This window comes from Trichoderma breve, chromosome 5 (genome assembly GCF_028502605.1).
Source record: "Trichoderma breve strain T069 chromosome 5, whole genome shotgun sequence".
Classification (NCBI taxonomy): domain Eukaryota; kingdom Fungi; phylum Ascomycota; class Sordariomycetes; order Hypocreales; family Hypocreaceae; genus Trichoderma; species Trichoderma breve.
Window position 1 is genome coordinate 2387744 of NC_079236.1, and position 25627 is coordinate 2413370.

A 25627-nucleotide genomic window follows, 5' to 3' on the forward strand; every position below is an offset into this window, starting at 1 on the left:
ATAGAGGAATATAGCTGTAGTAGCAGATGATATAAAAATATAGCTGTAGCAGCAGATACTGAAAGAAAGAGGTAGCGATACTAGTAAAAGTACTAAGGAACTTGCAATTGATGAAAAGGCTTCACACTGCCCTCACATCTTGTTCCGTCACTTGAACTCTACTCGATCCCCGGGGTGCTGAATACTACTAAGTACTAAAATTTCCATTCAATGTTATTTTTGGACTTTTCTTCTAACTCTACCTGTGCCTTCGTAGTATGTACTCTTGGTGGTACGGAGTGGTGTTACTGAGTGGGTGTTAGAGGAGGCAGCAAACAATCGTGCTCGGCCCTTTGTCATCAAGCGTCATAGGCAGGCAGCGGCAGTTCTCCGGCCGCCGCCCTTAGAGAACCGCTACTAGTAGGCACCGCCTAGCTCTTGAGCAACCGCCGCCTATATCCTCTTCACATCAACCTTCAACACCATTTCTCTCACAGCTGTGTTGCGGCAGCATCCCTTGTTCAATTTATCTGCTGTCTCATCTGCTACGAACCGTATGAATCGCGCTCTCTAACACGACACTTTCTCACGTAATACGCTGTAGCGATCAGCTGCAGCTCTTTGTTCAGCTGCGGAGGCACGACAACCTCGTGCAAAGAGGCCGCGTGCCTTATTTGCTCAGTTCAAACATCGAAAGCTAGCGCTCATCACAGCGTCGAAATGAGCGCCCCTGCTGGAAATCCCAATGGCGCTCCGCGGAGCCAAAAGCCCAATCCCCTGCGTCCTCTTCGGAAGAAGCCTGTCAACCCACTTGTCGCATCATCTCGCAAACCAGGCCCCAAGCCCAATCGACCGCCTGCGAATAGTGCACCATCGACTTCAGCGCAAGGCGCCGCGAATGGGGCCAAGCCCAACATTGAAGAGCTACGGAAGCAATATGGCGGATGGAGCGAGCCACCCCCTCCCTATACTTTCAGCGACATCCCAATTATGACAACCAAGAAAGCTCTCCTCGATGGAATCCGATATCATCTGATGAGATTCTCCCAGACCAAATTGGGAGACAAACCTATTGATCCGACAGACCAAGACGAATTTGCCAGACCCGTTACGTTACATCGACGTGATGCCCGCCAACCTCCCCCAGGGAGAGCTGTGAAGGAAGAGGAGCCTGAACGACCCCCGGTAGATGAGCAAGAAGCAGAAAGACTGGCGCAGATAAAGGCTGAAAGAGAAGCGCAAAGGGCTATCGATCAAGCCAAGATTGCTCCGGTGGCCAAAGAGGTGGTGCCCAAACGCCCTAAGAAGCAAAAGGAGGAGAAAACAATGTTCAACCGAGCTCCAAAAACATCAGCAGCAAAGAAGGAATCCGATTTGAGATATGAAGAGGCTCTACCATGGCATCTGGAAGATGCGGATGGGAAAAATGTGTGGGTAGGCAGCTATGTGGCTGCTCTTTCTGAATCAAGTGTTGCATTCATGATTGACAAGTCGGTTTTCCGAATGATCCCATTGGAGAAATCTTACAAGTTCAACGCCAAACCGCCTTTTCAACCCTTTACGATTGACCAGGCTGAGGCTTTCATGAATCGCAAGGTTGACGTCGGTCGTTGGGTTATGAAAGATGAAGAGAAGAAGGCTGGCCTGAACGATCTTGAAGCTACGCGGCGGATGTTGTACGGCCGGGGTCAAATGATCAAATCAGAGAGTGATACTTTCAAGGCCGCCTCACGCGCGGAGAAGATGGAGCATGATGAACTCGACGTCTCAGGTGATGAATTCCAAGATGATGATGAGACCCCACACTTTGAGCGAAACGACGATGAAGATGCAAAAGAGTCCAAAGATCGAATTCGACGTGAGCAGTTGGGAGCGAATCTGTTTGGTGAAGGAGATGAGCAAGAAGTGGACAAAGAGCTGCAAGAACAGCTAAGGGAGGAGCTTGAGAGACAAAAATACGGCAAGACCACCAAAAAGGCTCTCATTAAGAGAGATCGTGAGGAGATATACGAAAGCGACAACTCGAGTTCTAATCCTTGGAGTAGCTCGGTAAATCTACCCCCATGACACATTTGGCGTAACTTATGACTAACATCCTACCAGAGCGCCGAGGACAGCTCCGACGAGGAGGAGGAAGCCGGAAAAGAGGATGAGAAGAAGGACGGAGACAACAAGGATAGTCAGGGCGATGCCAAGGACAAGTCCAAGTTACAAAATGCCAAGGGGTCCACCACTCCACAAGGCAAACAGAAGCTCTCTGAGATGGTGAAGAAAGGAAAGTCTCTGAAGCGTGCCGGCTCCCCTGCCTTGTCAGAATCAAGCGGCAACGAGTCGACTCGGAAGAAGCAGAAGAAGGCATCTGCCGCGGCTCTCGGAAGCCGACCAAGCACTCCTGGACTGTCACAAACCACAGTGCGGCGTCCTAAGATTACAGCCGGCTCTGGAAGTGATGGAGAGGTCACTGCGGGTGAGATGTCGGATGGGGCGATGCAGAAGAAGAAGATTAAGCTTGTTGGCAGCTCAAGGGGAACACCTTCTGCATCTAGAGCTGGCAGTCCAAATCCCGCCCCAGCTGGTAAGCTACTCACACTCCTCTTTGCTAGATGTCTTTCCATCTTTCTCGTAACTAATAATGGATATCACAGGTGGTTCTTCTCCCCTAACTGGTGGACTGATTGAGCCATGGGAAATTTTGGAGAAAATACCTGTGGATGGAATAACGATTGGTGAACTCATCGGCTTATTCCAGGGTCGTGTCGGAGATGGACCAGGCCGCATGCCCAGAGGGGAATGGATCACACTTGTTAGGCAGCTGTGCGACTTTGGCTCCGATAAACGTTTGCGTCGTAGAAAGTAATGGCCATATGGAAACTTTCAACCAAGGGTGGGAAGATCTCATGATTACTATGCTTGATCAAAGGCCGTTTAGGGGTGAATTAGGAGAATAACAGTTAGTCACAAGCTTTGATGGCGAGATTCCATCTTTTGTGTTTCTTAAGATAAACGAAAAAGGAAAACGACGGCGCCGACTCGCCGATTATTTTGATGCCAGGCTATATAATCCTAGTTCTCGTAGGGTATCTCAAATATTGGTACATACTGTTGTTACTCATCCATTTGCCATGCATAATCCAGTCCCTTGTTGCGTTCACGCCGATTTAATGCCTTGAACCGCTCTGCTTCGAGCCCATTACCCCTGTCCACACCATCCCATCGGTATCCTGGTTTGATGCCATATCGATTAGGGGCTGCTGATCCTGAATACACAGGGCGACGTTTCGAACTCCTGCTTCCTCGGGTTGTGTCTTTCTCAGCCATAAACTGCGTCATAGGATCGTTCCATCTTTGCTGGTCCATCATTTCTCGGTTCATATCCTCGTCGTCGGCCTTGCGCGCAAAAGTCATGAGCTTGGCATCCTCCAGCTCTTCCCTGCGTCGTCTCGCATTTTCCAGCTGGACCTCGCCCTTGAGAGACTCCTTGGCAAGTCTCTCTTTTTCCTCAGCCTCGGCAGCTGCACGCCGTGCCTCTGCTCTCTTCATAGATATGTCTATTCGTCGACCGGTGGCATCTCGATAAACTGTCTCTTCTTCTTTTGCATTCTTCCGGTGACGTTCGAATTCATCGCGTTCTTCTTGCTGCCGCCGTCTCAACTGTGCCGAGACTGATGCAGCGCTTTGCAGGCCGGCATGTGTTCCATCGCTCATTTTCACTACGCTTCCATCGCCTTCGACGACCGGCAGCTCATCATCAGCCTCCCTTGCTGCATCGTTTTCGGCAGCAGCTGAAGCGATGATGGCATCTGCCGCCGCACTGTCATCCTGATTCGGGGCACTCCCACCCTCCCCTACAGTCTTCCAATTGCTCTTCTTTAGCTTCCGAAATTCGGCTGTGATATTTGAGACAGTCAATGGGCCATCTTCGTCATCAGCGTCTTGTTTGGAGCCTTTGTTCCAGGCTGTGTCATCGTCGTCGTCGGTGATGAGAAGTCCCGATGGTGCCTTTTCTTGCTTGCGCTTGCGCTTCTTGGATGGCTTTGGATCGGCAACAAGGTATCTAGATGCGAGATAGTTTGATAGATCGGCCATAATGTGAAAACGGATTCGAAAGGAGAATTGGAAGAAGAGTCAGAAGAAGATGAAGTAGGAACTATGGGTCGAAGTATAGAGCTGCTGCCACAAGGTCGCGAATGCTTGTACAGAAAACGGTACTTGGTACTTCGATGCGCTCTGCAGCTAGTACTATGCAGATATCGAAGCTAAACGGAGACCCGTCACCCCGGTACAGAAATGTGGAGCAATTCTAATAGTAGAAGTCGGGGCTTTGGATATCATGAGCACCGACCGTGGCATTTAATACGTAAGTGACATCTCTCAACGCATATGCGCCAGTTCGCTTCGCAAGAGGAATATGCAGAGCCGTATTGCGGCATCCGACGTTTGCGATCCCACTTCAGCCTCTGATTCCGCATGAAGTCTCTACCAGCGTGTGAATTGTCTCAGCGGAACCACCGCACCAAGTCGCCTTCATGCCGCGGCCTCAAGATGAATCGTCTACGGAACCGATTCAGGCGTTGCCCGCTGCGGCTTCCGCTGCAAAATTCTCTTATATGAGACATTCGACTTCGACCATCGAGCCGTTCCCAACTTCACCTTCCGATTCAACACTTGTCTATCGAAGATCGACTGCCGCCTCCCTATACGCCTCTACGCTGTCGCCACCAGGCTCAAGATCCATGTCACCGGCAGGGCGAGGATCTCCTTCACGAGTTCTCTCAGGCACTGTTTTTGATATTGGTCAAAACCGTGGATTACCAGACAACGTCGGGGATGACCCGGGCGAACCATTGAACTTAATCCTAAAGTCGTTTGTGCCTCATGTGGCTGTCTATGCCTCACGGGACACGGAGGCTTTAATAGGCGAAAAAGGATTTCAACATGGACTGTGGGAGCTATTGCGCCCGTTTGGTGAGAATATCCAGGGCAAGGTCAATATTAGGGACAGCAACGGCGTTGGACGAATAGTTGAGGATTTTTCTATACGATTTACACGATTCGGCGGAAACATAGAGCGCCCAGATGCCCTGTCGGCGGGATCTCAGCAAACACAGGCGCCTCGAAGTCAGAATGGAGCACAAGAGAAAACTGCCGGAAACCGGTCGGCCTTGAACGATATTGAGGCTGTTGTTGAGCGTCATCTCTCGTATGCAGAGGAATCATTCCTCGGAATGCCACATCAGAGTATCATGACTAAAAATGGCTCTGATTCTGAGACGGCTTCTCCATACTATGCTTTATATTTACGACGACTCTTGTCGGGGCTACCGATCTCGGCACATGAAACGTTTGCCCATCCTGTTGCTTGCATCATAGCTATTAGCTCCCGCAATCCGGCCCCAATCGAAGAACTGCGGCGACTCTATACTGAAACCAGCCAAGGCGAGAAGAAATTGCCTTCATGGGTAGATGGAGACTATTTGAGGTACTATGTTCTGGTTCACGACGAAGAGAACGACGATATTGCAAGGTCCATGGCATTGTTTGAGCAGATGAAACGACATCTAGGACTTCATTGTCATTTGTTACGGCTACGATGTAGTCAGAGTGTGGAAACCGATGATGACAGCATCCCTCTTCCCCGAAGTGATTGGATGTCTGCTGCCGAAGAGTTGGCAGAAATCCGCCGAAGTGAAAATGACGAAGACTTTGAGGATCCGTCGCGGTACATATTTGAATCCGATGCGACTGCTATACGCACGTTTATCCGCGAAATGGTAATGCAATCCATTATCCCTACAATGGAGCGGCACGCCACTATTTGGAACGACCAAGTAGCCTCCAAACGCAAGGGAATAACAGGAAGGTTTATGAGTTTATCAAAGAGATGGACAGGGTTTGGCACTAATTCACGATCTTCCTCCAGCGGCACCAGCACCAGCAAAGACGGCTACGATCCCTCTGGATTCTACAGGGCCGATACATCAGAAGCCATCATGCGAAAGCTAGCTGATTTTGCCTTTATGCTGCGCGACTGGAGATTGGCTCATTCCACATACGATCTACTGCGATCCGACTTTAGTGAATCTAAAGCTTGGAAATACCACGCCGCGACTAATGAAATGGCAGCTCTTAGTCTTCTTTTAATGCCACAGCAGTTGACCTCTAAGAGCCGCGCGGAAACTGTGGACCAAATGCTAGAGTCAGCATTCTACTCATATAATACACGGTGTAGCTCTCCATACGGGGCGACAAGAACTTTGATATTGGCTCAAGAGCTCCTGCGACTAAGGGGAGGATCCAGTATTGATGATGCCGCACGATGGTGTACCCGTCTACTCGAATCAAAGATTCTAGGCAATATCGGCGATGCGCTACTCAAGGAGCGGTTGGCTATTTGCTATGCCTCCAAGCAGGGCGTTGGCAGCTGGAGCTGGGGAAGCCGACGGCGGAAATCGGCTGCTTGGAGCGTCTTTGCAGCTAGAGCTTGGGCTCAACAGTCCAAGCATATCCCTGCCCAACGATGTCTCAATGAAGCCAAGAGAATGTACGAAACGTTGCCTCATGGCCATGGCATATCACAGTTCGCCATCGCTCGGGAGACCATGGATTCGCTGCAACACGAACTAACGGAGAAGTTGGAGTTCCCGGCTGGGCACGATAGGGGTATATCGGAAGATGCTATTGATGATGGGATAGATGAGGAAAGCGAGGCATTAACAGATATGCGCTCGAGGAGAGCAAGCAATCTAGCCCGAGACCGGACTTTGGAGACGGCACCCCTACACAACGAGGAAATGAGCAAAGATACCAATGAAGAAATAGATAAAGAGGGCTTTGAATAGGACAATGGGAATGGATTGGTTATGAAGGAGATCAAAGGATTTAGCCACGAGCGTTGAAGGATGTGAGCGGTTGGAAGTGTTTTGTCTTTGTCTACCCTTGGCAACTAGCTGGTGTGGTAATGGACGGCGACTAATGAGGCGATTCGCTTTAGCGATCCTGTATCTATAGGTTCAGCGTGTAGATGAATGGAAGGCAGGCCTTTCGTTGGGTTTATGAATACTAAGACGATGTGAAAAATGCATAATCTCAGGTGGTTCACATGAATAGGCTGTCGTCTACCATGCAAGTCTTGGTAATTTATATGGTTTATAGATGGTTATAAGAGTACATGCATTCTGGCATAAAATACAATAGCAGAAATATTTTAGAAAGCAAATCATCGAAGAAAGACATCAGTCGCTGGAGTTGACATATTTAGAGATTGATGAATACCAGTAGTAGTAACATCGCTGGGTCTTGAAATCACATGCTCCCCAAATCATCGGGCACTAAACTCGGGTGCCTTAGCGGCATCTCTCGCACTAACGACTAACAATCCCAGAACCATCATCACGCCAGATCAACTCCCGTCAACAACTTCATCTTGGTCGCGAGACACCAGAAGTGAAATTCCTCTGCCAATGTCGCCATAACCGAGCAGCGATATACTCTAGATATAATTTCGACGTTTAAAGAAACAAATAGCCGTCGTCGTTCGCGTTGGGAATCGAAATGGGCGAGCTCTCCGATTACCTCGTCCAGAACGACCCCAACTTCCGCAAGTAAGCAGATACCCATTGTGATTTCACTGCACGTTTGTCCCATATTGATGATGCACGACACTAACAGGCTTGATAGGGCCCGGCTTCCTGCTCTGTACTCCGATTTCCGATCGCAAAAGACGCTGAATCCGGATGGCTACCAAGCAAACGTCTCTGCTTGGCTACTGGCCCTGGCGCGGTTAGCATCTGATGGGCTATTGTCCCGCCAGGGTTCCAAATCTAGCGCCCTCGTGTTTGACCTCGACGAGTCGCTACGACGGTCGCTAGATAGCAAGCAGTTTGGCCAGCCTTTGGCGCTGGGTACTGTGATAAACGAAGCGCTGGCGCAGAAAGATCTGATTCCGCTCCAGAGCTTCTTACAATCTAATCAGAGCATATATCAACAGAGCTGGTCGCAGGTGCCGTGGAATGTGATGGGATGGGCCCTACGTCAGCTCGGAGTTACCGATCCCTCTCGAGGTGAAGACAAGATACCCAAGGGCAACTATGTTGTCATGAAGAATGTAGAAACAGCCAGCCGGGAGCTGGGGGAGAGGATCGCTGAAAAAGCACCAAGATACGACCGAGTCTTTACAAAAGGCCAATTCCAAGCATTAGTTACATCAGTTCTGGCCGAGGAACAGCGGCTATCTGATACGGACACTGACGTATTGCTGAAGTTCCTATCTCGAGACAAAGATATGATTGAATACGATGGCAAAACCATCCGCATCAGAGGAAGTGGCGAAGAAAGGGGGATTACGGAAGAAGATTCTTCTATTGCATCTATAAAGGAGCTGGCGAGCAACTTGGAACATCAGATTGATCTTCTTAACGGGCGGATTGATGAGCTCGATCAAGAGGCAAGAAATGCCGTCCTGCGCAAAAACCGTGTCGCCGCCTTGGCAGCGCTCAAGTCAAAAAAGCGAGCCGAATCTTCCTTATCCACACGCTATGCAACTCTCCATCAGCTGGAAGAAGTTGCGTCCAAACTGCAGCAAGCTTCCGACCAGGTTCAGTTGGTAAAGGTTATGGAATCATCTGCTAATGCGCTGGAGAGCCTAAATACTCAGATTGGTAGTGCGGACAAGGTTGAAAACACCATGGACCGTCTCAGAGACCAAATGAGCGCAACAGACGAAATCACAGCCATATTGGCCGAGCCTACAGGCATGGTCGTGGATGAAGAAGAGATAGACGAAGAGCTTGAAGCTATGGAGAGAGAACAGAATAAGGAGGAGGAAGAGAAGCAGCGCCGCAAAGATGAGGCCAAAGAAGCTTCCAAGGCTATGAAAGATTTGGACGAGCTTCCATCAGTCCCATCTGAGAGAATAGGGGCCGAATCGCCGACTAGAGCAACGGGCATTGGCAGGCTGACGCTGGATGGTTGAGGCGAAGAAAAGCAGAATGGAAGGGTATGAATTAATATTCGGGACATTTCGTGGGTTGGCAGTATCCTGATTCTACTTGCAGAGCATGAGCACTGGGCGTATTAGTTGATTCATATATATCATAATGGGATAACAGCGGGATCAATTAAATATTTTGTTTCAGTCACAGTATTACAGTATTAGGGAATGGCTTGTCAATCTCGTGAAATAGCAACCCCTTGCAGGGAAGCTGCGCTATGATGTTTCATTATATTCATCATGTCCAGCTGGCTATGCTCAAGTCAGATGTACAAATTAGTTATTAACAGAATATGTATATGTTTAGTATCTTTCTGCTTCCGCTATACTCCTTGTATTCGACGCATCTGCGGGTGGTGTTGGGTTTATCGGCTGCTGTGAAACATCTAGAGACATGGGATAAACCTGAGAGGAAGTCAACAACTCCACGTTTGGCGTAATTTCGGGTCCTTCTCCTTCTGGTCGAGCCGATGTGTCACCGCCAGGTGGTTGAGAAGATGAAATGACCATCAGATCTGGAGGTTGATTTACTGAACTCTGTGCCTGGTCGCCAGTCACTTGTTCAGCTTCTTCCGTCTTCTTCTTTGCCTCAAGTCGACTTTTCCGAGCACTCGCAATCAGATCTTTGAAAGAAGTATCATGCTTAGCTGCCCAAGCCGCTCCATCAAATTCCTTGTCTTTTATTACCGCCGCAGTTTGGATGGCTCGGCCTGTAGTTGGTGCTCGGCCGCCCTGGGTCCGCTCCCAGCCTTCCAAATCATGAAGCAACTCTGAACGCTTCTTCGGGATAGCAGCATCGCAGTTTGCGTTCCATAATGTTAGCCACTCTTTATGGCGCTTTTCCAGGAGAATGCGGGGCCCTTGGTTAGAGATGCCCAAGTCCGCCATTTTCTTTCGCAGTGCTTGTTCTTTCAACATGGAATAGTTGAGGGGAGGTAGCCTTTCTAGCGTCTTTTGCTGTCTCCGATGAGACTGTCCAAAGGAAAACGTAGTGTCAGAGTTGGTGGTATTATTGGAACTGTTTGCTGCTGACGGACCGGGACAGGATTCCAAATGTCCAAACACCTGCCACTCTTTCATCTTTTTGTTGCAGGAGGGACAGGGCACAAGGCCGCTCGCTACGTGAGTGTATCGTCAGCAGAGTGGTTGAAGAAGTACATTTGTGTCTTTAAACTTACGAGCTTCTGGTACATATTCTTCGTCATCATCGTCGTTATTTGAATCAGGGACAACCTGATCTTCAACTTCCTGAACTGGGATAGCTGCCACTGACTGTTCCCCTCTGCTTTTGTTCAATCTAGCCGATGTGCGCAATCGCTTTGGTTCGTGAGGCTCGTGTATATCGGACGACATCTCAACGGCTTTCCTTTTCGGTGATTGACTCCTATTTCGCTGATCCCGCGCAAGATTCAGCGCAGCCGTCCGCACCTTGGAAAATGCTTCCACTGTTTCTTCCATCGACCAGTTGCTTCGAAGCTTGAGCTCTTGTTCTGTCGCACGACACATTGGGCATTTGCCGTCGTTAGAGAGGGCTCTCCGGATGCAGAGTGAGCAGAATGTATGCGAACATGATGTGATCATGGGTGTCTTGTAAAAGTCTTTGCATACTTGGCAGCGCAGGGCGGCTTCCACGGCTGCGAAGCCAGACAACGGCGTCGAAAGCCAGTCGGTCGAATCTGGAACATCGTCGGAGGAGGCCATCCAGGCGAGCAATTCCTGACTGATTATCCAAAAGAGTAATGCGATTTCTCTTTGTTGGGTATGTTTAGTCAAACACAATTGGCTGCAAGAGTGGCGACAGATTATTCTCAAACATGGAGCAGCGGCGCTGAACAGAGAGAGAAGGCTGACGGTTAACGACCAGGATTCAAAACTGGTCCAGAATGCGCCGGCGTCGCGACTGACGCGTTGATGGGGCATGAAATTTATGGTTAGATGAATATATACAGACTAGATGCATATTAAATCTGCCGTAGAGGCAGTCCCTCAAGGTCGTCTGTCTGCCCTAAAGCGGTATATATGCATCAAAGCGATTAATAGCTATTGGTAGGCACGTGAGTTCGTGTTAAGTGCTGAACGCGTGGGGACCAAATCAGAGGCAAGCTTGATATCAGGTCGAGACTGTGAGCTTGCATATGCCATCGTACGGAGTGATCTGACAAACAAACAATCATGGATGATGCCAAAAAGTACCTTTCAGACCGACTCTTGAGTGAAGAGGTGCCGGTATGTATAAATGCATCTGCCAATTGCTGCAAATCCTGCTGATAATTGCTAATCTGAGAATCGGTGCTTGGTGTAGGTGACATATCGCCTGCTGAGCAGGGTGCTCAACATTCGGGTCAATGTTGCTAAACAGTAATTCGAGTTCCCGCCCAATTCTAAGGTCATTGGTTTCTAATATGCAAACTAGGAAGCTCTATGAATTTCACCAGAGTCAAAATGCTTCCAAAGCAGATTCAATCCATGCTACCTACTTAATCTATGGCTCCAAAACGGAACACAAGCAGCCAGAGACTGGCGATACTGACATGGACAACTCCGTACCAGAGCCCGAGCCTCTTTCCGACTATGCGCCTACTAAAACAGTGACAATAGTAGCTGAAGAAAACCTCAAAGGTCTGAAATATGGTAATCCATGCCAGTGGCAACCATGCTAATAGTTCATGTAGATGCGCTAGCTGAATATGAAGAAGTCACTTCTTTCCACATCTACAGTCTAGCTCCCTTTCCTCAAAGAGATCTCGCACTACTATCCGATGTTTCAAAATCACTATCTGAGTACAGGAAGATTGAAGATGCAGCAAAAACTCTGGATACCTATGGAATAATTGCCAATCCTCAAGCACGCAGAAAAGACCGAAAGGGACGCCCACCCGTTCCAACCCCGGCCCCGACTGCTTCTGCTCCTAAGAATGTCAAGCAAGAGGCACCACCAACTCTCTCAAAGCCCAGCCAACCAGAAAAAGTCAAGCAAGAGGTCAAAGAAGTTTCATCTGCCGAGGCTACCCCGTCATCCAGCGCTGGGAAGAAGCCTCCTGCGACTCTAAAGCGGGGTGCCTCTGGAGGTATCATGCAGTCCTTTGCCAAGGCAGCAGCGAAGCCCCCCAAACCGAAGCCCGAGCCTAAACCCAAGGAAGAAGATACCAGTATGGCCCTATCTGATGATGGCGAAGCCGACGACGAGGATCTTCCTACTTCGAAGTCTATCGATCTGGAGGCCCTGAAAAGGACAAGAAAACAACGTGAAGAGGAGCTTATGCGCATGATGGAGGATGCTGATGACGATATAAAGGAGGCTAAGAAGGAAGACGAGCAATCAGACGAAGAAATGGAAGAGCCCTCTGAGGCGGAGCCTGAACCGGAGCCGGAACCAGAACAGCAACCTAAAGAGGAGAAAGAGCCTACAGAGGTGATATCGAATTCTGGTGATGGCCGCCGGAGAGGCAAACGACGGGTCATGAAGAAGAAGCGCATATTGGATGACCAAGGATATATGGGTAAGGTTTCTTGGACATGTTTGCGCTGAAGATTTGCTAATTCCACGTAAAGTAACTATCCAGGAGGCTGCGTGGGAGTCTTTCTCAGAAGACGAAGCCCCCCCACCAGCGGCCACGAAACCGACGCCTGCATCAACTCCCGCCGCTTCATCCACTCAGAAATCCAAGAAGGCAGCAGCTCCAAAGAGCGGAAGTCAAGGCAGCATCATGTCATTCTTTGCTAAGAAATAGCAGCATATCGGTACCACTTTAGACAAGCATATTAGAAGAGATAGAGCTCTTTGTTTATTTTATGTTTTATTGACACATGATGAGCTTCATACTGGGGAGAAGCTATACAGCATTCCAGCGACTCTTGAAATGTGTCTGTACGGGTATAGAGTTGAAGTAACCTTTTTCATTGTATCTTACTTGCTTGAATTTATAAAGGTCGAGTCTACACCCAGCTGCTCACTGGGCGATCACTATCTTTGATCTCAGCTGCCATCTTCTCATAATGAGCCAGGTTGCCTTGCATCCTTTTAATCAAGAGCCCAAGTCTCTTGACGCCATCAACAAGAGCCTCTTCAGGCTCCCAAGAGAAGCACAGTCTAATATTCTGATCAAACTTTGCCCCTTGTTCGTCTCCGCGAACCGCAAACATATCTCCTCTCCCAATAATGATGTTCTCTTCTTTCACAGCCGCATCCGAGACAAGCACTCCTGGCGGCCCCTGAGTCAACGTAAGCCACACAAAATAGCCACCGTAAATACTCTCGCCAGAGACGCTTGATTCACGCCCTACAACACCAAGCGGCTCCAGATGCTCTTTGACGGCATCCATCATGATCTTATGGCGTCTCTGCAATACCGGTCGAGTTTTGGTCTCAATGAAGTTCTCCAACTCGCCAGTTCGAAGCAGATCAGCCAGCATCGCAGCACAGAGCTGGCTAGGTGCACCACCAGACATGGAGGATCCCGTCTTGGACAATCCCAGAACAAAAGCCGGCGTGCCCTCAGCCCATCCCGTCCGAACACCCGGTCCAGCAATCTTGCTAAAAGATCCGTTGCTCACCGTGTGCCCAAAGCCCTGAGGATCATTCTCCGCCCTGCCCAGCGACATATCGATGTCGCATAGCCGCGGCAGCCTCATTTCCGGGGGTCGCTGAGGATTTACGGCTCCGTCAATGGGCCATTGCAGAAAATCGTAGACGTCGTCGCTGATGACAAGGGCGTCATATTTGCGGGCAAGTTTGACGAGACTCTCGCGGCGTCGGACAGACATTGTCTTGCCGGAAGGGTTCGAGCATGTGGGCACCGCGTAGATGACATGGCGATAGAGCTTCCTAAACGGACCGGGATTCTTGAATGGCTTTGGCTATTCCAAGAGGAAAAGGGGGAGAAGAAAAGTCTCAGCTCTACCGTAAGATTTCCACAACGGAATGACTCGGGCAATATGGAACAGCAATGCGTGTTCATGCAAGGCAATGGTGGTGAGGGAGGATACTCTTCAACTTACCTCTAACTGAGACTCGGTCCTCTCCTTGCTCTCCAATGCCTCTATCCTCCTCTCAAGTTCCTCAATATCAATCCCCTCGTCATCCTCCGGCACAGCCCTCAACCTTCCCGCAAACCCCGAATCCTCAAAAATCGTAGCCGCCAGATGATAACACGGAGCAACCATCCACACAGCCCTCGTATAATGCGGATCCGTGAAGCTCTGCAAGACACACGCCAGATTCTGGCTCGCTCCGCCCGTGATGCAGATGCGGTTCGCATCGGCCTCAACCCCGTAATGCCTGCCAAGCCACTGGGCTAATCTCTCCCTCAGCGGCTGGTATCCCTCATCAGGGGCATACTGCAGGATCGGCACGCTCTCGACGGGATCTGCCAGCACGCGCTGACAGGCTGCTGACAGGAGGTCTGCGGGGAGCAGGTGAGGCGAAGGCCATCCGCGCAAGAGATTGATTTGCTGCTTCTTTGCTAAAGCAGTTGAGCTGGCCATTTTGGCGGCTGTTGTTGCGAATGTGTGTCTTGGAGTTGGCAGTCTGAGTGAGAGCGGCGCTTTCAAATGTGTTAGTGGAGAGAGTCCAAGCCGCGGGTTGCGCAGTGATGGCATAGCTGGGCTCAGGTAAGTGAGTGCTAAGCTTGTTGAAGAAACGATTGGTGATGAGACTCACAAGTTAAAGAAGGGCCTCTACACGCCCTATTGGCCGTCTAAGAGTTATTTATGACAAGTGATTAGCAGTTGTGAGGTGCAAGAGGAGGCTGGAGTGAGGAGTTTTGAGGTGAGTAGTACAAAGTGTGGGGGTGAGATGAGAGGCTTGCTTTTCCAAGTCTCATTTCGAAGCCAAGCCAAATTCATAGGAGAGGATTGATTGAAGCTCAAACATGCATGTGAAAACCAATGGTAATAGTCACACTAAAGACTCTATTTCTGGTGAAATTTAACTACACCATGAAAGCAATCAGTCGTACTCTCAGCATTTACTCTAAGCATCTCAATCGCGAGTTGGCACTTCATGTAGCTTTCAATATTGGATACTGCATCAAATTCATTCACTTGTTTATGTACTCTTCCTCATATTTCATACGGCGCCGCTCCCGGTCCAAATACCAAGTGCGGCTTCCTCTTTGCCAAATCCAAAATCGTCACGGCAAAAACTCCATTCGCCCACGCAAACCAGCTCCGCGTATACTGGTTCACGTAATTGACATCGACACTCTCGTGAATCAGACCACGCGGAGATGCCTTCAGCACCATGTCGATACATTCTTTAATCTCTTTGTCGTCATTTGATGTTTGGGCCTGAAGCAGCAAGCTCATGGGCCAGGCGTTCTTCAAGCCAATGTGTGGTCCTATAAAAAAAAATGAAAACAGTCAGAGTCATTGGATTCTCATTTTGTCAGCCACGAATGGGTAAAACATACCTCCAATTCCTTGGAAACCTCTACCCGCCAAATAATACGGGTTGCCTTGTTTATCCAGTATCATCTTCCTCGTATTCTGATACACCGGGTCATCTACATCGCAGAAGCCCATCACCGGGAGGGCTAGAAGGGAAGGATAGTTTGCGTCATCCATCAAGATGGAAGAGCCGTATCCATCAACCTCGTAAGCGAATACGTCGCCGTATTTCTTATGCTTGACGACACCATGCTCCAGTACTCCTGCTCGCAACTTCTCGCTCCATTGACCAAGCTTAGTGGCCAGAGCCTTGTTACCCGCAGCCTGCAGCATCTTGGCAGCCCGACCAAGCTCCACAGACATCATGGCATTCGCCGGGATGAAGAATCCTAGGATGGTGGCGTCATCGCTCGGTCTGAATGCCGATCGAACCAGCCCCGTTCCGCTATTCAGGGGGTTTCCGACACCCTGAAGATTGAGAGTCTCGGTGCCAGCATTCGTCCACCGCTGGAAGGTGTAGGTATTTCTATCATACTGGCCTGTTTCCGGGTGAAAAGTTGGCTCTGACTGCTGCTTCAGCACCAGCAACAGAGTGTCAACGGCAAGAAGCCATCGCTTGTTCACAAAGTCAGTGGCTCCCGTGGCCTCGTAAAAGTCGTTTGCCAAAGCCAGGAAGTGCGCCAGAGAATCAAGCTCGTACTTGCACTCGAACACAACACTCGGCTCGTATGCCGGGTGCACTATATCATCTTGGCCGTTGGCGGAGACGGACAATTCGCTGATAGGTGGTGGCTGGAAGGCATTGCAGTACGGCGACTGAATGACATACTCGGATTGCGTATTGATGGCTCCCACGATCAGGTCGAAGATGGCTGGGTCCTTCTTGGCCAGGCCCTGGTAGGGACGCAGCTGGTTCGTCGAGTCTCGCAGCCACTCTGCAATGATATCGCCGGTAATGATAAAGGACTGAGGTCCTTCCCATGCGCCATCGTCCAAGCGACGCCCATCAACCGGGACAAAGCCCGTGTTCTTACCACCCTTGGTGTGGAATTTGACGGTTGTGTCCGTCGTCGAGGGAAAGGTGTTCTCGAACAGACGTGCCAGATCAGGGTCCTTGATCCTCGACGTCACCTCTTCGATGACTCTCTCGATCTCGTCTGAGTGAAACGTCCGACACTGCGGGCTGGGACGCTGGTAAGGCAAGGCGAGCGGGCCAGAACTAAAGGGACGACTGTGTTTGTTAGATGCTGAGTACCGCCACTATCACTAGAGAGGGCCAACAAACTGGGGATATGATGCGTAAAGCGCATAGTCGGGACATGCATCGGCGTAGTTGAACGGGATTTGCGAATCGCCTCGACCGTGGACGGGCGTCACTGCGCCGATGCCCAGCAATGCGGCCGCCAATAGCGAAAGAGACATGCTGGCTGTTGGGAGGGTTTGGGAGGAGAGTCAAGACGACGTTCCTCCCTAGGAATTAGAGATTAGAGGAGCCAGAAATAATCAATGTCAATGAGTTGAGATGAATTGGATCACAAAGTTTCAGGGTATGGCGGCACTATGGCAGCAAAAAGCGTCAATTGATCCATGTGGCAATTCGGGCCCTGCATGCACTACAATCCCCCACTACGGAGTGCTGCATCCGGAGCTACTGAAGAAAGTCTGGAGCTGTTTAGAGCTGCCCCCAGCTAGCTATGATTGGCACTAACATTTGCTACGTCATACCTTGACGTTAATGCCATCTGAAAGCTATCGAATAATAAATGCAGAGCACGTAGCAGATCATGTGTGAAAATAATGGTCCAGAAAAAGGATGGAATGGTAATGTTGCCTTTCTCTTTTTTGCTTCACTAAATGCTATGGAATTATGTATACATTGGTCCATCCTACGTCCGGGTATCACCAATCCATCAATCGTACATCGTAATTATAAACCAAAAGAGAATGAAGCAAGAGAAGGAGTTCCATTGAGCTTTCACGGGAAAAGCTCCCCAGCCGACCAAATTAATAATAACAGCACGCTTGATCCAAATTCCAACAATTCCAATGAGCCTCCAGGACTCGCATCACCAACCCCACGTACGGCTCGATGCTGTAAATACTGGTGGCTTCCACTGAATCTTGAGAGGATCGAGAACCCTTTTCCGTTTCAACTTTTGCTTTTCCCGCTGCTCAATCAACCTCTCCGGAATCACGATCTTGTGATCACTCTTATGATACACTTGCATCTTCATGGCTTGTAGCGTGTGCTCCACGTCCTGTGTGGTCATCGCCAGCGCCGTCGAGATTGCTTCAATCGTCACCTTCTCATCCCGTTCATTGTAGCCCAGCAGTAGGTCGAGAATATTCTCAGACCAGTATTGACGATAACTGAGAAGGCCAAGATCCGATAAAGGCTTCTCTGGGGAGCCCAGTTTGCCTTCAATCTTGGACAGCTCATATGAAAATTGAATCAAGAGACGGCCATAACCCTTACGCTGGTATTGTGGAAGTGTCAGAATACAAGCCACGTTGTATGCATCTGCACTTTCCTTCTCCTTGGAAAAGTATCCTACAATATGGCATCCCTTGTCTGTTCGCATCGTCATGACATAGAATAGAAAGGGGTCCACGTCGTAGTAGAGCGTCTTATGGTCCAGAAACATCTTGGATAAAAGACAAAGATTACGACACCAAGTCCGCTGCCGCCGTCCATCAATCTCAAAGAACGAGACATAGTCGTCTCGATAGATCTCATTGCCCGGCGGATGCTGCAACGTACACTTCTTTCGGTGTCGCGTGAAGGCGAATTCGTCCCCATAGTAGCTAAGACAGAATTCGCAGATGTATATAACGTCCTCTAGCGCAAAAATCTCGGGGTACGGCGAGAAGTACCATGGGAAGAGGTCGTTCTTCCCAAACTGAACTTTGGAAATGTTTCGTATTCGCGAAATTTCGGCCGGGTTTTGTGTCATCGACCCTGAAGTCCTCAGTTTCTCAATTTCCTCCTCTCGGCTGAAGCCATGTTCGTCCTTCTTTCCTTCATCTTCCTTCTCATCGGCAAGCAGGTCATCTCCTGCGCCTGGTGTTGCGCTCGCCTCAAAACTGACGCCCGCTTGCGACTCCGCCTCTGGTCCAACCGATGAAGATTTTCGCTGCCCCTGCGTTTCGACAAATTCTGTGCGCATGGTTCATGTGGTTAGCAACTTCAACTGCTATTTGAAAACACCAAATCATTGATGGATGGGGACTGGAGCCAAGACTTACCCGTCCATGGATGTGGTGTAGTGGCCTCGCTGTTTACTGATTGCTCGCGTTTGCCAGGCCGCTTCTGCGCTTTCTTCGAAACTTGCGACTTCTTGGGCTGATTTGATGGGACTTTTTTGGTTTTCGAGTCTTTGGGCTTGTCTTTCTCGGGATTCGGCCATTCGACTTCCTGAGTGAAATCAATTCGTGCAACCGGCACCCATTCATCCAGACGCTTGTTGAAGTTGTCAAAGTTGCAGTAATAGTGCTTCCCTGACTTTGTTTCCTTTATGCTTAGGATTTCGGCTCGTCGCGGCTGGCCATCTTTCTCGACCCAGGCAATGCAGCCTGTCTTCAGCGTCTCGGGTGTTGCTTTGCCCTTTTGGCGGGGTGTATCGGAGCCTACGGACGGCTCGCCATGGGGAGTGCCGCCACCCATGATGGAAAGGTTGGAGTGGTTGGTAAATGGATGGATGGAAGAAGGTTGTAGAAATTCAAGATTGCGATTTAGAAGGTGGCAGAATATGGCGATTTCCCAGCTGCATCACATGCCTTTAGCGTCAGCTTATCCCTTATCGGAAGGCGGTGAAAATAAAGTACCTCATTATAAGCATCTAAATTGGTTTGAAGAATACTATAGTTTTGTTAGCAAAACTCAAGATTCATCAACATTTCTATATAAACTGACATGTGATGCACTTCATGGACAGGTTCTTTTATGAAGAGATTTTTTAGGCCCCTGTTTGCAAGGATGGCCGAGCTCTCTTCCAACTGGAAAAAACTTCAAGCTCAACTAAAAGCTGAGGCAGCTTCCAAGCCATCAACAAAACGAAAGGCTGAAGAGCAGCTACAATCCTCACCGCGGAAAAAGCCCTTTGAAACAACAAAGACCAAGGCGTCTAAACCGCTAATTCGAAAAGATAAGCCGCCTGTTCGTAGAATGGGCGGTGTCCAAAGCTCGGCAGCAATAGAAAAACCGAAGCAAACTCCATCACCATCCTTGGCGATTTGGGCTGAAGATCATGGAGTCTCTGCGGAGGATTTGGCAGAGGCGTATGGCCTAGGTGTCAAAGGAAATTCTCTGATGTTTGCCTCCACGAAAGACAAAGTGAATCACGGTCTTACTAGTGGACTCGAGATTGGAAAGTATGTCGCTATCGACTGCGAGATGGTAGGCGTTGGCCCCGGCGGACATGAATCAGCCCTGGCACGCATCAGCATCGTCGACTTCCATGGACGGCAAGTCTATGATTCATACGTCAAGCCGAAAGAGCGCGTGACCAACTGGAGAACGGCCGTCAGTGGAATCTCTCAAAAAGAAATGAGATTCGCAAGAGATTTCGACGAGGTTCAGAAAGAAGTCAGCGATATTTTGCAAGACAGAATTCTCATTGGCCATGATATCAAGCATGACTTGGATGCTCTCAAACTCAGCCACTCTCTCAAGAATATACGCGATACCGCCAAATATCCGGCGTTCAAAAAATATGGCCACGGCAGGAAACCCGCGCTGAAGATTCTTGCCAAGGAAATTCTCGGCATCGAAATCCAAAGTGGACCGCATTCTAGTACTGAAGATGCCAGAGCTACTATGCTTCTGTTTCGGAAGCACAAGTCCGGTTTTGACATGGATCATGTCAACCGATTTGCTCCAAAGCAACCAGCAAATGCTGGCACATCTCGACTTAAAAAGAAGACTAAGAAGAAGACATGATACAGCCGCAAGCCTGCATAAGTCCTGAATACTCGAGTTGCCTTTTCTGTCGTATCAGGGGTGCTTTTCTGAATAGCACAGATCGGATGCCTTTCTCAAACTCCCCCATGGAGTTTTTCTCTTTGGAGTCTGGGCGTTGGCGTGATGGGTTACAACATTTTCTACTTTTTCGATGATATATGAGCGCTAGACTTAGAATACTACCGGGGCCAAAGAATACAGCGAAACATTATAATGCATACGCTAATTCCATGTAATTACGCACACGATCAAAATAAGTAGCAACATGGTCTCGCCTCTTCGTCCCTCGTATCACACTCCACATAGTCCTGAGATTCCATCTTATAATGCAATTAGCAACTACTAAAAAGTATCAAGAAGCTTCTTTATAAGCAACCGGCAATCGATCAGCTATTGAATGAAGAAGAGAAATCGAATGCTTCTAGTTTATATGCCTTGTAATGCCTGGAACGTGGGTATCATGATATAATCTTGGCATGATTCAACAGCCCATCTCTTGCCAAATCTCACCTCCCTCCTTACTTCGACTCTCCCTTCTCTGCGGCATCATAAGAATGTATCTATAAAGGTTGCATTAGCCCATTGTATCTTCACATATGCCTGCACGCCAACTTACACTATCTGATACTTGAAGCCACTCTTCCACGCTTCTTAGGTAAGGATCTGCTGAAGCATCTGTAACTGCGTCATGCGACCAGACAACCATTTTATCAAACTCCGTCACGGTATGCATTGTTCCCAGTCTAGGAACCGAGCCCTCATCTCCATCATCTCCTATCATGATGACATCTGGTTCCTCGGCATCTTTTTGCTCGTCGTCTTTTCGCTGAAGAACAAGGCCTCGATAATTCGGAGGTAATGAGGCAACTTTTCCCTGAAGTTTCCTTCCTCGAAGATATGCCGTCCTCGTGTCGTCTGAAAACAGGAGAGGGATCAGAGTCGTGGTCATGGCCAATGCTTGTGGATTCATCCTACTCACTCTCGTCTATAGTGGGATTCCAGTAAGCTGAAGATGGCCCGATAGGGCCTGTGTGCTGGACACGGCAGGGAAGCAAGTTGACGACGCCTTCACTTGGGGTAATTTCACCCTTTCGGATTTCAAGCATCGACGGTTGAGACATGATAACTTGTCAATTGGGTCTTGAAAGGCGACAACGTTGAAATTGGATGTAGTATCAGCAGCAATTTACTGAGGGAAACCGAGGTCGCGTCATCCAGAGAGCTCGGCGCGCTGTAGCTTAATGAATTCCTTATCTAATCTGAGATCTCCGTACAATGCAATCAATTTAAATTTCGCGTCACGCTAGCCCTTGAATAGAAACCCCAAGACGCGCTCCACACGCGTCGTTCCCCTCTAAACCCAACCCACCTCAGACTCCAAATTTGGGTACGATAATCCATCTTCGTAGCCTTTTTGCACAGCGACTTCCGTTGCCTCAGCTCTGCAGCGTCCCGGCTGATGCACATGCTCACGACCTCACTGAAGCTTCTCTAGGCCATTATTTCGCTACAAGCCACAATGGCTACCCCCGGCGATTCCAACTTCATGATGTCGGACGGCTTGGCCCCGCAGAGGCGGCCTGGAGGTTTCCCCTCGTCCTCATCAACTCGTCCCCGCGGGCCACCGTCAGAGAACATGGGAACTCCTCGAGACGACTATGGCGATGCTGATGGATTTGCCGACGACCAGCTTCCTCGCAGCTCGCGCATCCCGGATGCCGCCAGCATTCCCAAGGTGGAGGATCGCATTGGCATGCTTGTCCAGGAGCACTTTGAGGGCTTCATTGAAAAGTGAGGTCATCTTGGAACTGCCTGTGCATTGACGTCTGACTAACAAATATGTTTGTTTCTTAGCTTCGCCGAAGCTCCTCTGTCATCGGGCGCACCCCCCTCAAGTGCCGTCACAACGAACAAGTACTATATTGCCCAGATAAGGGGTATGAAAACGTACCAACTGTCGACATTCTACGTTGACTACAAGCATCTGGCCGCTTGGGAGAATGGCAGTCTGGCAGACGGTATCATCCGCCAATACTATCGTTTCCTCCCTTTCCTCACCGCTGCATTGCATAACATGATTGCAAAATACGAGCCACAATATTTCCGCGAGCATCGACAAGCCACCACATCCAGCAAACTGAGCACTTCTGGAGCCAGCCAGTTTGGTTCAGGAACGCAAAGTGATTTGTCCCAAAGGAAAAACGAGCATCAGCAGACGGACAAGCTGTTTTCCATTGCCTTTTATAATCTGCCTCTTGTCTCGCGCATTCGAGCTCTGAGAGCTGCCAACATTGGCCAACTGCTCTCAATCTCCGGCACAGTTACGAGAACCTCAGAGGTTCGGCCCGAGTTATCATTGGCCACATTCGTCTGCGAGGCTTGCCGTGCTGTTGTCCCCAATGTCGAACAAACATTTCGATACACTGAACCCACCCAATGTCCCAACCAGACTTGCCAAAATCGTGTCTCATGGCAATTGGATATTCGTCATAGCACATTTGTTGATTGGCAAAAGGTTCGCATCCAGGAAAACAGCTCTGAAATTCCCACGGGCAGTATGCCTCGTACCATGGATGTCATTCTGAGAGGCGAGATTGTCGATCGTGCCAAGGCTGGTGAAAAGTGCATCTTCACTGGCGCTCTGATTGTGGTGCCCGATGTGAGCCAGCTCGGTCTTCCTGGCTTGCGGCCCACGGCGGTTCGTGATGATCGCGGCGCCCCTCGTGGAGCTGATGTCGGTGGTAACGGCATCTCAGGCCTCAAGGCTCTCGGAGTTCGAGATTTGACATACCGCTTGGCATTCCTTGCGTGCATGGTTGCGCCAGATACCACTGCTACTGGCCAGTCTGCTGCCAGCGGCGCCATCGACGTTGTCAATGCTCTTACTCAGAATCATGGCAACATCTCCGAGGGTACTGAGTCAGTCGAGGAAGCTCAGGCCGCCGTCCTGGCGTCCATGAATCCATCCGAGATTGAGGACCTGCGAGCTATGGTCCACGGTGATCATATCTATTCTCGACTGGTCAATTCTATTGCGCCGACAGTGTATGGACACGAAGTGGTCAAGAAGGGTATCCTCTTGCAGCTCATGTCTGGTGTCAGCAAGACTACGGCTGAAGGAATGCAGTTGAGAGGTGACATCAACATCTGCGTCGTTGGAGATCCTTCGACGTCCAAGTCCCAGTTCCTCAAATATGTGTGCTCCTTTGCGCCACGTGCAGTGTACACCAGCGGCAAAGCCTCGTCTGCTGCCGGTTTGACGGCCGCTGTAGTCAAGGATGAGGAGACGGGAGAGTTTACCATTGAGGCCGGTGCGCTGATGCTTGCCGACAATGGCATCTGCGCCATTGACGAGTTCGACAAGATGGATATTGCTGACCAAGTTGCTATTCACGAAGCCATGGAACAGCAGACAATCTCAATTGCAAAGGCGGGTATCCAAGCAACGCTCAATGCGCGTACAAGTATCCTGGCTGCCGCCAATCCAGTTGGAGGCCGCTATAACCGGAAAACCACTCTGCGTGCCAACATCAACATGTCAGCGCCCATCATGTCTCGTTTCGATCTGTTCTTTGTCGTTCTTGATGAATGCTCTGAGTCGTTTGATCGTCACCTTTCAGAGCATATCGTTAGAGTTCACCAGCACCGTGACGAAGCCATCACTCCGGAATTCAGCACGGAGCAGCTCCAGCGGTACATCCGATTCGCGAAAACATTCCGGCCCGAATTTACAGATGAGGCGAGAGAAACCCTTGTTGAGAAATACAAGGAGCTGCGAGCCGACGATGCCCAGGGTGGTGCCGGAAAGAACTCTTATCGAATTACTGTTCGTCAACTGGAGAGTATGATTCGTTTGTCCGAGGCTATTGCCAAGGTCAACTGTGTTGAGGAAATAACCCCCGAATTCGTCATCGAAGCCTACAATCTCCTGCGCCAAAGTATTATCTCTGTTGAGCACGATGATATTGAGATGGAGGAGACAGAAGATGCCGTGGAAGATGGTGAAACACTGCTCCGTGCTCAGGATGCTGCTCTTGGAGTTACTCCTGCGGAAGATCACGAAGGCGACGCGGCCATGGCCGAAGGCCAAGATGAATCACAGGTTGCGCCCAGGAAGAAGCACACCATCACTTACGACATGTACATCCAAATGGTGAACATGTTCGTCCAGAGGATCAGCGAAGATGAGGCTGGCACCGGCGACGGTGTCGAGGGCAGCGTCCTGATCAACTGGTATCTGGAGCAGAAAGAGGCGGAGATGGACGGAGAAGAAGACTACAATAGGGAGAAGACTCTCGCACACATGGTTCTGAAAAAGATGGTCAAGGTAAGTTTTCAGTCGCCATTTGGGCTACCAATTACATATGTCCCCTTTTATGAGATGTACATGCAACCTAACGAGGCTCTCTCCAATAGGAAAAAATCTTCATGGCGCTCAGGGGCGAAGGTCTCACCGAGGGCGCAGGCCCCTCAACGCCTATGAACGTCATCTATGTTCTACATCCCAACTGTGCCATCGAGGAGATGTAGACCTAGACGGAGGAATGTCCATTGAGCGTTTGCCCATAGGCTAGCAGCTCTACAATAACGTTTTAACTACTAGTTATTTATGCTTACCATTTAGAGGTAACATGACCTACGGGAGGAGAGGATGGGAATAGGTAATGCGATGATATAACGAGCATGAAGGGAGTTTGGAGTTGAACGGATATATAAAAACAAACAAACACGTGTCAAAAAGGATGTTGGAAGGGGTGCATTAGAATAACGATCTATGGAAAAAATCGTGTTGGATCAAGGAAAACATCGAACCACGCATTGCAATGCCTAGGGAGCCGGGGAGAGAGATTCTTCGTAATGAGCAAAATCAAAACATTTTGGTTATGTTTCTGTACAATACTGCACTACTTCGCGGCATGTATGAACGAGCAAGTAGCCTGTTTGTCTGACCGTTGTTTTTTTTCCCTTTTCAAAGGTCCCCATGACCAACCAAAGGCCTCATCCATCGCTTCGTGAATAGTAGATAGAGGACCCCATAATTCATATCTGTACTCGTACAGTTCGTTTACCTCAAAAGCCCTGCCTGCCCATGAAACAAAAGGGCCAACTATCAAATCAGGGAAGAAGGTTTCTGCGATGGTGTTGCAAAACCGCACTACGAACGCGAAGATAAAAGTAGAATTCTTCTTCTTCTCTCTTTTTTTAGAAATTCCCATCCCTTTTTGAATATCTCTTTTCTTTAAGGGGAAGGATTGGTACGTGATGGTGGATAGGTAGTTAAGTAGGCAGAGACAGTGAAACACGAAAACGAG

The 25627-nt window shown here is 49.4% G+C and overlaps 12 protein-coding genes across 12 annotated transcripts; 6 read left to right on the top strand and 6 right to left on the bottom strand.

Moving 5' to 3' along the window:
* Positions 1–699: 699 nt before the first annotated feature.
* Positions 700–2836, top strand: T069G_08383 (uncharacterized protein; the record flags this gene model as incomplete). Its single annotated transcript, XM_056175593.1, has 3 exons — positions 700–2028; positions 2083–2554; positions 2625–2836. 3 exons carry the CDS (start codon positions 700–702, stop codon positions 2834–2836), a joined length of 2013 nt encoding a protein of 670 aa, XP_056026542.1.
* Positions 2837–3084: 248 nt separating this feature from the next.
* T069G_08384 (pre-mRNA-splicing factor of RES complex domain-containing protein) lies at positions 3085–4065 on the bottom strand (the record flags this gene model as incomplete). The annotated part of the gene is made up of 1 exon (XM_056175594.1): positions 3085–4065. One exon carries the CDS (start codon positions 4063–4065, stop codon positions 3085–3087), a length of 981 nt encoding a protein of 326 aa, XP_056026543.1.
* A 440-nt stretch (positions 4066–4505) lies between these two features.
* On the top strand, positions 4506–6818 carry T069G_08385 (ER-Golgi trafficking TRAPP I complex 85 kDa subunit domain-containing protein; the record flags this gene model as incomplete). The annotated part of the gene is made up of 1 exon (XM_056175595.1): positions 4506–6818. The coding sequence occupies one exon, from the start codon at positions 4506–4508 to the stop codon at positions 6816–6818; it is 2313 nt and encodes a 770-aa protein (XP_056026544.1).
* A 712-nt stretch (positions 6819–7530) lies between these two features.
* T069G_08386 (snf7 domain-containing protein) lies at positions 7531–8950 on the top strand (the record flags this gene model as incomplete). Its single annotated transcript, XM_056175596.1, has 2 exons — positions 7531–7580; positions 7657–8950. 2 exons carry the CDS (start codon positions 7531–7533, stop codon positions 8948–8950), a joined length of 1344 nt encoding a protein of 447 aa, XP_056026545.1.
* A 321-nt stretch (positions 8951–9271) lies between these two features.
* T069G_08387 (zinc finger, c3HC4 type (RING finger) domain-containing protein) lies at positions 9272–10669 on the bottom strand (the record flags this gene model as incomplete). Its single annotated transcript, XM_056175597.1, has 2 exons — positions 9272–10086; positions 10147–10669. 2 exons carry the CDS (start codon positions 10667–10669, stop codon positions 9272–9274), a joined length of 1338 nt encoding a protein of 445 aa, XP_056026546.1.
* Positions 10670–11140: 471 nt separating this feature from the next.
* On the top strand, positions 11141–12699 carry T069G_08388 (DNA polymerase subunit cdc27 domain-containing protein; the record flags this gene model as incomplete). The annotated part of the gene is made up of 5 exons (XM_056175598.1): positions 11141–11194; positions 11271–11326; positions 11382–11587; positions 11641–12468; positions 12521–12699. 5 exons carry the CDS (start codon positions 11141–11143, stop codon positions 12697–12699), a joined length of 1323 nt encoding a protein of 440 aa, XP_056026547.1.
* A 205-nt stretch (positions 12700–12904) lies between these two features.
* On the bottom strand, positions 12905–14452 carry T069G_08389 (aminotransferase class I and II domain-containing protein; the record flags this gene model as incomplete). Its single annotated transcript, XM_056175599.1, has 2 exons — positions 12905–13825; positions 13967–14452. The coding sequence occupies 2 exons, from the start codon at positions 14450–14452 to the stop codon at positions 12905–12907; spliced, it is 1407 nt and encodes a 468-aa protein (XP_056026548.1).
* Positions 14453–15028: 576 nt separating this feature from the next.
* Positions 15029–16777, bottom strand: T069G_08390 (metal-independent alpha-mannosidase; the record flags this gene model as incomplete). Its single annotated transcript, XM_056175600.1, has 4 exons — positions 15029–15306; positions 15379–16329; positions 16390–16586; positions 16641–16777. 4 exons carry the CDS (start codon positions 16775–16777, stop codon positions 15029–15031), a joined length of 1563 nt encoding a protein of 520 aa, XP_056026549.1.
* Positions 16778–17421: 644 nt separating this feature from the next.
* T069G_08391 (MOZ/SAS family domain-containing protein) lies at positions 17422–19019 on the bottom strand (the record flags this gene model as incomplete). The annotated part of the gene is made up of 3 exons (XM_056175601.1): positions 17422–18512; positions 18602–18698; positions 18768–19019. The coding sequence occupies 3 exons, from the start codon at positions 19017–19019 to the stop codon at positions 17422–17424; spliced, it is 1440 nt and encodes a 479-aa protein (XP_056026550.1).
* A 312-nt stretch (positions 19020–19331) lies between these two features.
* On the top strand, positions 19332–20294 carry T069G_08392 (exonuclease domain-containing protein; the record flags this gene model as incomplete). The annotated part of the gene is made up of 2 exons (XM_056175602.1): positions 19332–19633; positions 19709–20294. The coding sequence occupies 2 exons, from the start codon at positions 19332–19334 to the stop codon at positions 20292–20294; spliced, it is 888 nt and encodes a 295-aa protein (XP_056026551.1).
* A 539-nt stretch (positions 20295–20833) lies between these two features.
* Positions 20834–21436, bottom strand: T069G_08393 (ribonuclease h2 non-catalytic subunit; the record flags this gene model as incomplete). Its single annotated transcript, XM_056175603.1, has 3 exons — positions 20834–20875; positions 20932–21230; positions 21295–21436. The coding sequence occupies 3 exons, from the start codon at positions 21434–21436 to the stop codon at positions 20834–20836; spliced, it is 483 nt and encodes a 160-aa protein (XP_056026552.1).
* A 398-nt stretch (positions 21437–21834) lies between these two features.
* T069G_08394 (MCM2/3/5 family domain-containing protein) lies at positions 21835–24845 on the top strand (the record flags this gene model as incomplete). The annotated part of the gene is made up of 4 exons (XM_056175604.1): positions 21835–22106; positions 22170–22420; positions 22487–24642; positions 24732–24845. The coding sequence occupies 4 exons, from the start codon at positions 21835–21837 to the stop codon at positions 24843–24845; spliced, it is 2793 nt and encodes a 930-aa protein (XP_056026553.1).
* Positions 24846–25627: the final 782 nt, after the last annotated feature.